The sequence below is a fragment of the Erinaceus europaeus genome, chromosome 16, assembly GCF_950295315.1.
Source record: "Erinaceus europaeus chromosome 16, mEriEur2.1, whole genome shotgun sequence".
NCBI lineage: Eukaryota > Metazoa > Chordata > Mammalia > Eulipotyphla > Erinaceidae > Erinaceus > Erinaceus europaeus.
The window spans coordinates 36,025,674-36,039,759 of record NC_080177.1 but is presented as its reverse complement, the minus strand read 5'-3'; the positions used below and the strand labels follow the sequence as shown (position 1 = coordinate 36,039,759).

General features: G+C 39.0%; 1 protein-coding gene and 1 long non-coding RNA gene across 3 annotated transcripts in view; one reads left to right on the top strand and one right to left on the bottom strand.

The window, feature by feature from the left end:
- LOC132533438 (uncharacterized) overlaps positions 1-14,086 on the bottom strand; it is a 69,326-nt gene that overhangs the window by 26,753 nt on the left and 28,487 nt on the right. Inside the window, exon 2 of the long non-coding RNA XR_009545326.1 lies at positions 6,434-6,508. This is a non-coding gene — a long non-coding RNA (uncharacterized LOC132533438). The remainder of the gene's footprint in view (positions 1-6,433; positions 6,509-14,086) is intronic.
- Positions 1-14,086, top strand: part of ARID4A (AT-rich interaction domain 4A) — an 80,679-nt gene that overhangs the window by 54,955 nt on the left and 11,638 nt on the right. For both annotated transcript variants that reach the window (XM_007519278.3, XM_060174910.1), the window contains exons 16-19: positions 226-476; positions 2,957-3,154; positions 7,730-7,814; positions 10,061-10,202. In XM_007519278.3, the coding sequence (XP_007519340.1) occupies positions 226-476; positions 2,957-3,154; positions 7,730-7,814; positions 10,061-10,202 (676 nt within the window). The remainder of the gene's footprint in view (positions 1-225; positions 477-2,956; positions 3,155-7,729; positions 7,815-10,060; positions 10,203-14,086) is intronic.

The following is a 14,086-nucleotide window of genomic DNA, read 5'->3' as shown; positions in this document are numbered from 1 at the left end:
TACACAGTAAATAACCAACAGTCACAGTCAATTATGTAATTTACACGGCTTGCACCTTTATTTTGAAGAGGAAAACGTACACAAAAGTTGGTGGGTTTTCAGTGTCCTGTGTTAAGCCAGAAAGGAAGCTAGTCACATTCTATGGTGGTTTAAAAAATTAATTTTTCTGCTTTGTTTACTTTTACTGTAGTGATAGCTTTTTAAAGCTTCTGTCTCCTCTGTTAGGGACGAAAGAGAGTTGCTCGAGATTCAAATTCTATTAAAAAAGATATTGAAGAAGAGAGAACAGAAGACAAATTAAGAGACAATGATATGGAAAATAAGGAGGTAGATGAAGACTATGAAAATGTGGAGAAAAAAGAAAATGAGCTACTACTGGGGAAAAAAAATACGCCAAAGCACAAGGAGAAGAAAATTAAAAAGCAGGAGGATTCTGACAAAGACTCAGATGAAGAGGAAGAGAAAAGCCAAGAGAGGTACATTATCTTATATTTGTTCTCCAGAAGTACCTCTCTGGGGTACAGCAGTGCTCTGTTCCTGCTTAGAGATTCAGGTTTGAGGGATTGCTTTCTTATTGGGACTTCCATTCCTCTTGTCTAATGAAGGTGAGACACATTGTGAAGATGATGTGTATCGCCTTTCGGAATTGGAGAATATGCTGGTCGCACCATTTTAATAGCACTTGTGCCCTAAACAGTGGCCTCAAAGAAGGCTGCGCCACCCAGTCAAAAGAAAGGTCCTGCAGTTGACAGCAGGGAAGGGAGCTGGAGAAAAATGGAGGAAGTGGACAAGAGGAAACAGCGACAGCAAAAATTCCATTTTAAAAAAGGTACAATGTGGGAAAGCTAACAAGCACATGGGTGCACAGTACTAGCAGATGTTTCTGTGTGTTAGCTTTAAGACATTTTTTTTTTCTTTTTCAAGTTACTGTTTTAAAATAAGTGGCATGCACCCCTGATTCTAGTTTGAAAAATACATTCTTGCCCCACATCACACCAATAAATTTAAGCCTTTGAATGCTCACCCTGTTTGCTGTTGAGTGAAAACTGTATTCTCTTCTGTATACTGTAAATTTATTGACTGAATGGACTTTAATTAAATAAAGGTTAGGCAGTCCAACTAGATCAAAATTATGTCTGATGGTGTTCATTTGGCCATTTCTGTGTTGTCAAATGGATTTACTAGTTTTTATATATTACTAAAAATTTATTTTAATTCTGCAACACCATCACAGCACACTTACAAGCTGTCCTCCATTGTTATTTTTCAAATGTATTATATGATCCTAGTTTTCAGCAATGTTTGGAGAAAGTAGCCTTCTTCGTCCCAACTGGTGGCCAATACGTATCTGAAAGTTAACTGCTGAGACTACATGTGGGGAAGATAGAAATGATTGGTGGATGGAAGAGTGACTTTATAATATAATACAAATAGGTACATGAGTTATCATAATTAGCTAAATTAGATAAGGGAGTAAACCATCAGTAATTAAATATTTGAATTAGAAAAATGGGAGGGAGTAATTAAAGATGAGTATAATTATATGAAGATAGTGTGTTAAATATTTGGACAGTATATTTAAACTAAAGATGAACCACTTAAAAGATAAAACGTAATTGTAGTTGCTTAAAAATAATGATCACAGTATGTATGGTATAATATGTACATACTATGTAAAACACAGTACTTATACATAAGTAGTATGTGGTTTAAAAGCCTTTTATAATTGATATGTAAATTGAATAAATATTTATTTTAGAGAAAATATCACAGCCTTAAATGTGAAAAGCAATATCCCCTTTCATGAAACGAAAATTGAATACATAGATACAGTTTGTTTCTATTCTTTAACAGGAGTCATGGAAATGTGAGACCTCTTTATAGAGATTTCAGTTTTAAATAGTTTCTCTCATATAGTTTTGAAATTTGTCAGGCTAGAATGGAAAATACTCTTTACAGAGAAAATATACCCATTCAAATAAATTGTCAGAGCCTGTTGGGTCCCCAGGTGGTCCCTAGTAATGTCCAATGTTTATTATAGGACACAGTTATTCACTCTTTATATTTTAGAAAAAATTGTGACACAGAATGATCTTTGATACAAATTGTTTCTGAATTAATACAGGATGTTTTGTTTATATGAATGTTAAAAATGTCGAACCTCTCTATATGAGTTTCCTTTATATCTAATTAATAAAACAATGAAAAACTGCTAGAAGAGTAAAAGCAAATAAGAATTAATATATGAAATGCAAAACTTTGTTCCTTTTGTGCTATTCCACAAATGATCTAATATTCAGATGACTACTATTTACTAATGAATGAGAGGGAATTAGAGCATTGCTCTGGCATATGCAATGCCAGGAATTGAAGTCTGCACCTCATAATCTAGGTCTAACACTCAGCTTGCTGTACCATCTCCCAGGCCACAAAATATTAGTTAAAAAGTTATGGTTTATAAGGTATATAGCTGTTGCTTGTTATTTTTGGCTACCAAAAAATCCACTTTTGCTCAGAACCATTCTAAATTGAGCAGAAAGTAGTATTAAACTATTTTTTACAGAAATTTTGTTTCAGGAAATTATATTCTTTATATATATATAAAGGTGGCACTGAGTATGAATCTTGAAATCCTTTTCAAGGGATATTGTTCTTTTTTTTTTTTTTTTTAATCAGAAGTGATTTGTTTAACTCCATCTCATGAACTATGAATATTAATTGGCCTTTAAGAATTATGTTTTTACTTTTGGTACAGGGTACCTTTACATAATAGTTAGTATATAGTCCATAAATATCTTCTCCTTCTCCTCCTTCTTCTCCTTCTCCTTCTCCACTGACACACTATTAAGGTACTACTTAGGTTGTGACTGTTCTACATGTTGGATTCTTTTAGCATACACTATTTTGTGGTCCATTAAGTTATTAGTAGCATTATCAATGTTATAACTTACTACAGGGAAGACACTGAAAGCAAATGTGACTCTGAAGGGGAAGAAGATGAAGGAGACTCAGAACCTTGCCTAACAGGAACCAAAGTGAAAGTAAAATATGGACGAGGAAAAACACAGAAAATCTATGAAGCTAGTATTAAGAGCACAGAAACTGATGATGGTGAAGTTTTATACTTGGTACACTACTATGGATGGAATGTCAGGTAAGCAAGAAATGCATTTTCTTAAAAGTCATTTATTTATTCCTTTTGTTGCCCTTTTTTTATTGTTATAGTTATTATTCTTGTTATTTTTGTTATCGTTATTGGATAGAACAGTGAGAAATGGCGAGAGGAGGGGAAAGAAAGATAGACACCTACAGACCTGCTTCACCACTTGTGAAGCAACTCCCCTGTAGGTTGGGAGCTGGGGGCTTGAACCGGGATTCTAAGCCAGTCCTTGCGCTTTGTGCCACGTGCACTTAACCTGCTGCGCTACCGCCCAACTCCCAAGAAATGTGTTTTCTACTGAGATTTCAGAAGCTCAAAAATGTATATTTAATATTGTGTAGAATGAAAGAAAATCATAAGTATATACTTAAAAAGCAAACTCTGTATCTGGTTGGGACTCCCAACACTCTTCCTAGTTATATTCCAGTAACTGTTTTACTACTATCTCAGTGCTCCCTGCCAAAGGTCACTGGAATAACACCTCTCTGCAAACAGGTTGGGTTTATTATTAATTTCACAGGGAAGAGAAAATGACACTTCAGTATAAGGTATTATTGAACAAATCAGTGAAATTCCAAGGCACCTTTAGTAATAGCAAGATTTGGGGGGGAAAATCTTTATGGAATACTAGGGTAAATAGCATAATGGTTATGCACAGAGACTCTCATGCCTAAGGTTCCGAAGTCCCAGTTTTAATCCCCCACACCACCATAAACCAGACCTGATCAGTGCTCCAGTTAAAAAAAAAGGAAGAATACTGGCAGACAACTCAAAATAGTATGTGGGTTTTGTTTATTTATTTACTTGTTTGTTTTTGCTTTCATCAGAAATTTGGCCTGGAAATAATTCTAAATCTGTTAATTGATTTTAAAAAGATTGGTAGGAAGGATTTAGATTTGAGCTTGTTACGTAATTTATGGGAGGGCTTAAGGTAATAGAGCTTTGCTCTAGATTAAATACTGTCAACAGCTGAAGGCCAGTAAGATAATTCACCTGGATAATGTCCCTGCTTTGTCATATGTGCCACCCAGGTTTAAGCTTGGCCCCTACCGCACTAGGGAAAACTGATGGCTCTGGTATCTTTTCATCTCTTGTCTCTATAAAAAAGTCAATTTGGAGCAGTGTAGCCTGGTGTAGATGAAGGAGGTTGGTAAGAAATGGGAGTAATTACATGATTCATTATCATTTAATTTAGTTTATTTTTTAAATTCATAGTACAAAGAGAAATTGAGGGGGAAGAAGGAGATAGAGAGGGTAAGAGAAAGACACCTGCAGGGGTAGATAGCATAATGGTTATTCAAACAGATTCTCAGGCCTGTGGCTCCAAAGTGTCCCAGGTTCACAGCCATAAGCCAAAGTTGAGCAGTGCTCTGGTAAAAATAAATAAATAAATAAATAAATAAATAAATAAGATGAGAAAAAAAAAAAGAAATAGAAAGAAGACCTGAAGGAGGTTAATACTATCATAAAGAAGCAGCAATCATTTTGTCAAAAAAAAAAAATGGTCAGTTTTGTGACTTGAGTGGCTAACTCTTGAGTGTTCTGTGTTTGACAGTTGAGACACAATTAGTGGTCTTTTGTCTTGAGCCCATCATAGGCACAAAGTAAAATGTTCTGTGAAAGTTCATATTCAGATGACATGATTGAGGTGACACATCAATTCAACAGCAACACCAAGGCCCAGGTGATAGTGCTGGAACGGTTCTTAAAAGTCAAGCATTGGAGTGGTTATGCAAACAGACTCTCAATGCTTGAGGCTCCAAAGTCCCAGATTCAATCCCCACCACCATAAGCCAGAGCTGAGCAGTGCTCTGGCTTTTCTCTGTCTCTCTCTCCCTCTGCATCTCTCTCAAAAATAAAATAAATAAAATATTTTAAAAGCCAAGGATTGCTTTGCTCTTTCAATTTTTGAAAGTTTTAAATTGGGGTAGGGAAATAGCATAGTAGTTATGCAAAAAGACTCCCATGCCTGAGGCACCAAAGACCCCCAGGTTCAACCCCCCAAGTCCACCACAAGCCAGAGCTGAGCACTGCTCTGATTTAAAAAAATAATAATAGTAATAAAGTCTTCAATGGTTAATATCTCTGTGTGCTTTCTACTTGGCTCCTCTCAACTTATCTCTGTCTCTGTCCGATAAATGAATAAATAAAATAAATTTAAAAAAAAGAAAAGGTAAGAAATAGTGATAATACCTACATTAACATTCAAATTAGCTAGAAACCTGACTGGCAGGTTGAATTCATGGGAGAACTTTACCAATTTAAAGTCATTTTATTTGCAGCTGTAATATAGTGTAGCCTGTTATCTTCAGATTCTGTTTGGTCCACAACCATCCACTTAACATCTGTGTGTCTGTGTATGTTCTAGAATTTCTATATACATACATACATATTTTTCTTACTTGCCTTTGACAGATGACATTGACTGAATTGAAATTCAGAGGTGATACTGATATTTTATAAATTGGTCTTTTTTTATTATTTATTTCATTTTTGAGAGAGATTACAGAGGAAGGGAGAGAGACAGAAACACCAGAGCACTGCTGAGCTCTGGCTTGTGGTATGGGGGATGGAACTTTGGATCCTCAGGCATGAGTCTGTTTGCATAACCATTATGCTATCTCTCCCACCCTAGTCTTTTTTTTTTTTTTTTTCTTAGTAGAGCACTGGTTTATGGTGGTGCAGGGGATTAAACCTGGAACATTGAAGCTTCAGGCATAAGGGTCTCTTTTCATATCCTTTATGTTGTCTACCCCCACCCAATATCTTATAAATTAGTACAGGGGACTTTGGGGGTTTTCAGCTAAATAGTAAACTTAAAGAACGTGAAGTATCTTAAAAATAGCACTGTTTTAGGGAGTCGGGCAATAGCACAAAGAGTTAAGTGCACATGATGCAAAGCACAAGGACCCGAGTAAGGCTCCCGGTTCGAGCCCCAGGCTTCCCACCTGCAGAGGAGTAGCTTCACAAGCAGTGAAGTAGGTCTGCAGGTGTCTTTCTCTTCCCCCTATCTGTCTTCCCCTCCTCTCTTCATTTCTCTGTCCTATCCAACAGTGACATCAATAACGACAACAATAATAACTACAATAAAATAAGGGCAACAAAAGAGAATAAATGTAAAAAAAAAAAGAAAAATATCACCATTTTAGAGGTGATAGTTTATTTTAAAAGTCTTTCAGTAAAACTAGAGGCCAGAAAGAGTTATGGAAGAAAAAGAGTTGAAAAAGACTTTATAAAATATTGGCATTTATGATAATATAAATTTGAATTTACCTGGTAGATCTTTGCACTATTTAGTCAATAAGATGAATTCCAGTGCAGAGTCTGGTCATTTCACTAAGCTCAAATCTGCAGAAGTGGAAAAACAGCAGTTGAAATAATCTTTTTTTTTTAATCTGAATTTAGGTATTATGTTTGTTCGTTTAATTTAATTGCCACCACGGTTATTGCTGGGGCTTGGTGCCCACCCGCACTACGAATCCACCACTCCTGGCAGCCATATTTTCCCCCTTCCTCTCTCTCTTTCTATTTTTTTTTAAATATTTATTTACTTATTCCCTCCCTTTTGTTGCCCTTGTTGTTTTACTGTTGTAGTTATTATTGATGTCATCGTTGTTGGATAGGACAGAGAGAAATGGAGAGAGGAGGGAAAGACGGGGAGAGAAAGACAGACATCTGCAGACCTGCTTCACTGCTTGTGAAGCTACTTCCCTGCAGGTGGGGAGCCGGGGGCTCGAACCGGATCCTTATGCTGGTCCTTGTGCTTTGCGCCACGTGTGCTTAACCTACCAACTCCCTTTCTAATTTTATTAGCCAGGTCAGAGAAATTGAGAGGACAGGGAGATAGAGGGAGAGAAAGACATCTGCAGACCTGCTTCACCGGTGAAGTGAGCCCCCTGCAGGTGGAGGTTGGAGACTCAAACCTGAGTCCTTGCTCTTGGTAATATGTGTGTGTTCAACAGGGTGTGCCCCTGCCCAGCCCAGAAAGACACAGAGACCAGAGCACTATTCAGTTCTGGCATATGGTGGTGTGTGGGATTGAACCTGAGAATTTTGGAGCCTCAGGCAGGAGAGTCTCTTTGCATAACCATTATGCTGTCTACTCCAACCCATCTTTAATCTCTTTATAGTGTTTGTTTATCCAGCGCTTGCCCTCCCTCTCTCCACCCCCCCACACCCTAGCTTGTTTAAGGAGTTAGGTTTATCTCTGTCTTTATCTATGCATACACAGTCTTACCCCTCCCATACTAATTTTTGCATTCAAATAGATTGCAAGAGAGGGAAAGATAGCATAGCATTAGAGCTTCTCTAATGTCATAGCATCTCCCTGGTGTTGGAGCTTGAACTTGGGCCATTTGTATGGTAAGACTTCCTATCTGGTGACTGTCTCTCTGGCTCCTTGCCTTTCCCTGTTGATAACATGTATGCAAATCTTACCTATTGCAGTAGCTGGCATGTTATTATCAAACCAATTCCTGTGCCCTTGACAGTTAATCTTTCTCATTTCTATTTACATGTGAATTCATTTCAAATATTGCATTGTCATGAACTATTTATATTATCTTTAAGGTATGATGAATGGGTGAAGGCTGACAGGATAATCTGGCCTTTGGACAAAGGTGGACCAAAGAAAAAACAGAAGAAAAAAGCTAAAGTATGTACATAGATATTGGAATTGTTCTTTTTTCAATCTTGCTTTATCCTTATAATGATTAGCTGGATTCATTGGGGTAGTCGAGGTTTTTCTCCCAGCCCAGAAGTTACATTGTAAAATAAAAAATAAAAGCATTGCCATATTGCTTCAGGAAAGGTGAAAGCCAGCGACCCACCTATGGTGCTTGGCTTCTCTCCTTATCTGCAGAGGGTAGGAATGCAAACCCAGCACTTTTAGACTTTAAGATTTTTTTTTCAGAGAACTGTTTTTTTTGTGTGTGTTTTTTTACATGAAGATAGCTGATTTTTTTAAAAATGTGAAATCTGAATTTTAAATGTTGGAAGCTAAATTTTACAACACATATGTAATCCAGTTGTACTTTTTCCCACAACCTCAGTTTTCACACTTTATTGTAGAGATTTTGTAGAGCCTAGTGTTTTGTCTGCTTCATGTTCTATACGTTTTATATATTTATTTTTTATTTATCTCCTTTTGTTGCCCTTATTTTATTGTTGTAGTTATTATTGTTGTTGTTGTTGGATAGGACAGAGAGAAATGGAGAGAGGAGGGGGAAGACGGGGAGAGAAAGATAAGACACCTGCAGACCTGCTTCAGCGCTTGTGAAGCGACTCCCCTGTAGGTGGGGAGCCAAGGCTCGAACCGGAATCTTACTCCGGTCCTTGTGCTTTGCGCCACCTGGGCTTAACCCGTTGCGCTACAGCCTGACTCCCCATGTTCTATACTTTTTTTTTAATATTTATTTTTCCTTTTGTTGCCCTTATTTCATTGTTGTAGTTATTATTGTTGTTGTTACTGATGTTGCCGTTGTTGGATAGGATGGAGAAATGGAGAGAGGAAGGGAAGACAGAGGGGGAGAGAAAGATACCTACAGACCTGCTTCACTGCTTGTGAAGTGACTCCCCTGCCGGTGGGAAGCTGGGGGCTTGAACCAAGATACTTAAATTGGTCCTTACACTTTGCGCCACGTCCGCTTAATTTGCAGCGCTACTTCCGTATCCCTGTTGTTTTTTTTTTGCCTCCAGGGTTATTGCTGGGGCTCAGTGCCTGCACCATGAATCCACTGCTCCTGGAGGACATTTTTTCCCCTTTTGTTGCCATTGTTGTTGTAGCCTTGTTGTAGTTATTGTTGATGATGTCGTTCATTGTTGGATAGGACAGAGAGAACTGGAGAAAGGAGGGGAAGACAGAGGGGGAGAGAAAGAGACCTGCACAAATGCTTCACCGCCTGTGAAGCCACTCCCCTGCAGGTGGGGAGCTGGGGGCTTGAACCAGGATCCCCACGCTGGTCCTTGGGCTTTACGGCACATGTGCTTAACCTGCTGCGCTACCACCCGACCCCCCACTTTTTTTTTTAATATTTATTTTATTTATTTATTCATTCCCTTTTGTTGCCTTTGTTGTTTTATTGTTGTAGTTATTATTGTTGTTGTTGTTGGATAGGACAGAGAAATGGAGAGAGGAGGGGAAGACAGAGAAGAGGAGAGAAAGATAGACACCTGCAGACCTGCTTCACCACCTGTGAAGCGACTCCCCTGCAGGTGGGGAGCCGGGGTTCGAACCGGGATCCTTATGCCGGTCCTTGTGCTTTGCGCCACCTGCGCTTAACCCCCCACTTTTTTTTTAAGGGGGAGACCTGCAGTACTGCTTCACAGCTCATAAAGCATCCCCCTTTCATGTTGGGGCCAGAGGCTTGAACCCTGGTCCTCGTGCATAATAATGTGTGTCCAGGGCAGGGGTAGATAGCATAATGGTTATGCAAACAAACTCATGCCTGAGGCTCCCAAGTCCCAGGTTCAATCCCCTACATCACCATAAGCCAGAACTGAGCAGTGCTCTGGTTAATTAAAATAATAATAATAATAATAATGTGTGTCCATAACCAGGTGTGCCACTTCCTGGTTTTCACTTTTTTTAAATTTTTATCAGAGCATTGTTCAACTCTGGTGTATGGCAGCATAAGGAGATTGAATTGAACCTGGGACTTCTGGTGCCTCAGGCATGAAAGTCTTTTTGCATAATCATTTTGCTGTCTCCCCCCACCCATTTTATAGCTTTCTAATGGACTATCTCTGTCATAATATAAGTACAAATAGATTGGAGAGCTGTGTGTTAGAGTTTTCTATAAGCACAGATATACCTAACCATCTAAAAGAAGTAGCTTTCCTTGGAGAAATAAAATTGTTCATAAGGTGTCAATTGCCTCTTCATTTGTTCTTGTTATCCAGAATAAAGAAGACAGTGAAAAGGATGAAAAAAGGGATGAGGAGAGGCAGAAGTCAAAACGGGGACGACCTCCTTTAAAATCTACCCTTTCTTCAAGCATGCCATATGGTTTGTCTAAGACTCCGAACAGTGAAGGAAAATCAGGTATCTGAAGTGTTTGTGGCAATATGCCAAACAGCTTACCTCTTCTGAAAGGAATAGAAGGGGCTTAATTTTGCTGATCATTGTTTTTTGTTTTAAGAAAGTCAATAATAACATAAAATAGTAAAACTTCAGTTTAGAGGTCATTTAGGTTTCTGACCTCACACAATCTAACTGCAGATTTTAATTTGAATAAATTGCTTTATTTTGCCATATTTTTGTTTAAACTTTATTTATTTATTTATTTACTTTTTGGTGGGGGTATTTACCCTTTTTGGTGGGGGTAGATAGCATAATGGTTATACAAAGAGACTCTTAATGCCTGAGGCACTGAAGTCCCAGGTTCAATACCCCATACCACCATAAGCCAGAGCTGAGCAGTGCTCTAGTTAAAAAAAAAAAAAAAAAAGCCTTTCTTATATCATAGGAGTAGTCTATTTTTTTAATTGGCAGTGTTTCTGCTGTGCTCTGTATTTTCTGTAAAATGCAGTGTTTTTCACCTGGAATCTTTGAGCTGAGACTATATTGTTCAAAGAGCACAAGTTAATTTGGCATAGGCATGTTTTGTTATGAGTATAGATGAACTTACTCATTTTTTCCATTGCTGCCTTTCTGTGTTTCCCCATACATTGAAACTTTTCTCATATAAAAATATCCCCTCTTCCAGGAAAAAAATTTTTTAATAGGATTGCCAGAATTCATATGGTGCATGTGTAGTGACTATCAAAGGACATATTTGGGGGTCGGGCGGTAGAGCAGTGCGTTAAGCGCATGTGGCGCAAAGCACAAGGACCAGCATAAGGATCCCAGTTCAAGCCCCTGGCTCCCCACCTGCTGAGGAGTCACTTCACAGATGGTGAAGCAGGTCTGCAGGTGTCTTTCTCTCTCCCTCTCTGTCTTCCCCTCCTCTCTCTGTCCTATCCAAGAACGAATGACAACAACAATAATAACCACAACAAGGCTACAGCAATAAGGGCAACAAAAGGGGGGAAAATGGCCTCTAGGAGCAGTGGATCCTTGGTGTAGGCACTGAGCCCCAACAGTAACCCTGGAGGCAAAAAAAAAAAAAAGACAGTTTCCTCCCCTTTACTGCCACCTGCTGGAAGGTTGTCATAAACTCACATGTCATCTACCTAGACAGTGAAAGATGCTTTCTTTGATGGGCATACCTTTATGCACTGTATAATCTACAGACTGACATATACTCACCTTAATAAGATGAATTCCTTTTTTTTAATGTACTTATTTTTAAAAGACATGATGAGAAGGAAGGAGGAGGAGAGAGAAGCCAGAGCACTGCTAAGCTCTGGCATATGGTGGTTCTAGAAAATGAGCATAGTATTTGAAAGTTGAATGCTTTTTGTTAACTGTTTCACCTCCCAGTCCCCTATAAGTTCTTAAGACCCCACTTTACTACTTTAAAAATTAACTTGTGTAAAAGATACTTTTTTTTTTTTTTTGCAAGAAAGTAGCCTGTCTATATCTCCTTTTTCACTTAATAGAATATGTGAGGTTTCGGGGGAGTCGGGCTGTAGCGCAGCGGGTTAAGCGCAGGTGGCGCAAAGCACAAGGACCGGCATAAGGATCCTGGTTCGAACCCCGGCTCCCCACCTGCAGGGGAGTCGCTTCACAGGCGGTGAAGCAGGTTTGCAGGTGTCTGTCTTTCTCTCCTCTCTGTCTTCCCCTCCTCTCTCCATTTCTCTCTGTCCTATCCAACAACAACAATAATAAGTACAACAATAAAAACAACAAGGGCAACAAAAGGGAATAAATAAAATAAATAAATAAAAAAAAAGAATATGTGAGGTTTCGAGAATTCAAATTTCAGAGCTGGGTGGTGGTACACCTGGTTAAGCACACACATTATTCAATGACTTGGGTTCAAGCCCCTGATCCTCACCTGCAGGGGGGAAAGCTTAACAAATGATGAAGCAGTGCTGCAGGTATCTCTCTCTCCCTCTCTTTCCCCTTTCCTCTCAATTTCTGGCTATCTATATCCAATAAATAAAGACTAAAAAAAATTAATAAAGAAATAGAGTTGAATGTCATAATGCTTACTGAGAATACAAACTCACATTTATTTTAAATTTTTTACATTTTATTGAGGGGTTTAATGATTTATAGTACAGTTGACACATAGGCATAACCTCTCATCTCTCCTTGATAATATCTGAGAAACACTCGCTTTCCCAGCCTACGGCCTCCTCCCCCATCAAATACCAGGACCCTAGTCTCCCTTTATCTCACTCTATACCCCTCATCCCCAAAGTCCTTTGTTTTGGTGCTATATCCCACACTCATTCCAAGTTTCACATTACATTTTCCCTTACTTTCATTTTTTCTTAAGTTCCATCTGACTGTCACATTTATTAATGTCTACTAGATCTAAGATCTTAGCATTTTACATTGAAATTCTACCATCAATAGTTTGATGTTTCTAAGAACTGTTAGAACCAAAAAAAAATAAATAAATAAACACTAACAACAGTTTTTTTACATATTTTTTATATATTTTATTTATTTTCCCTTTTGTTGCCCTTGTTTTTTATTGTTGTAGGGGGTTTTTATTTGGTTCTTTGTTTTTTTGCCTCCAGGGTTACTGCTGGGGCTCAGTGCCTACACCATGAATCCACTGCTCCTGGAGGCCATTTTTTCCCCTTTTGTTGCCCTTGTTGTAGCCTTGTTGTGGTTATTATTGGTGTTGATGTCCTTCGTTGTTGGATAGGACAGAGAGAAATGGAGAGAGGAGGGGAAGACAGAGAGGGGGAGAGAAAGATAGACACCTGCAGACCTGCTTCACCGCCTTTGAAGCTACTGCCTTGGAGGTGGGGGCTCGAACCGGGATCCTTACGCTGGTCCGTGCTCTAAACCTGTTGCGCCACTGCCTGATCCCCTGTTGTTGAAGTTTTTATTGTTGTTGTTATTGATGTCCTCATTGTTAGATAGGACAGAGGGAAATGGAGAGGGGAGGGGAAGGCAGAGAGTGGGTTGAGAAAGATAGACACCTGCAGACCTGCTTCACCGCTTGTGAAGCAACTCCCCCCCCCCCCTTGTAGGTGGGGAGCTAGGGGCTCAAACCGGGATCTTTAGTCCTTGAGTTTCGTGCCACATGCACTTAACCCGCTGCGCTACCACCTGACTCCCAACAACAGTTCTTTTATAAGAGTCTGGAGATAGCTCAGGGAGAAATAGTAGAGCACTAATCCACCATCTGTGGAAATTTTCCTGGTATTTTAGTGCTTCCATGTGGAGTCAGGATTCAAACCCTAGGACTTACTGCATGATACGGAACATTAAAGCTTTGTCATGGTCCAAGTGGTGGCAAGTGTGAGGGCCCAAGTTTGATCTCTGTCATCACATATATCAGAATGATGCTCTAATTCACTCTCCTTCTTTCTCTACCTTTCTCTTTATCTTAAAATTTTTTCAGAGTGGTCCAGGAGATGGTGCAATAGATAAGGTATTGAATTCTCAACTATGAGGTCCCGAGTTTAGTCCCTGGCAGCACATATACCTGAGTGATGTCTGGTTCTTTCTCTCTCTTCTATCTTTCTCATTAATAAATAAATAAAATCTTTTTTAAAAAAAAATAAGTGAAATCTTTTTTTTTTAATTTATTTTTATTTATTCCCTTTTGTTGCCCTTGTTGTCATTGTTGTTGGATAGGATAGAAATGGAGAGGGGAGGGGGAAGACAGAGAGAGGGAGAGAAAGATAGACACCTGCAGACCTGTTTCACCGCTTGTGAAGCGACACCCCTGCAGGTGGGGAGCCAGGGCTTGAACCAGGATCCTTATGCAGGTCCTTGTGCTTAGCGCCACCTGCGCTAAATCCACTGCGCTACAGCCCGACTCCCATAAGTGAAATCTTTTAAAAGAATTTCAGAAA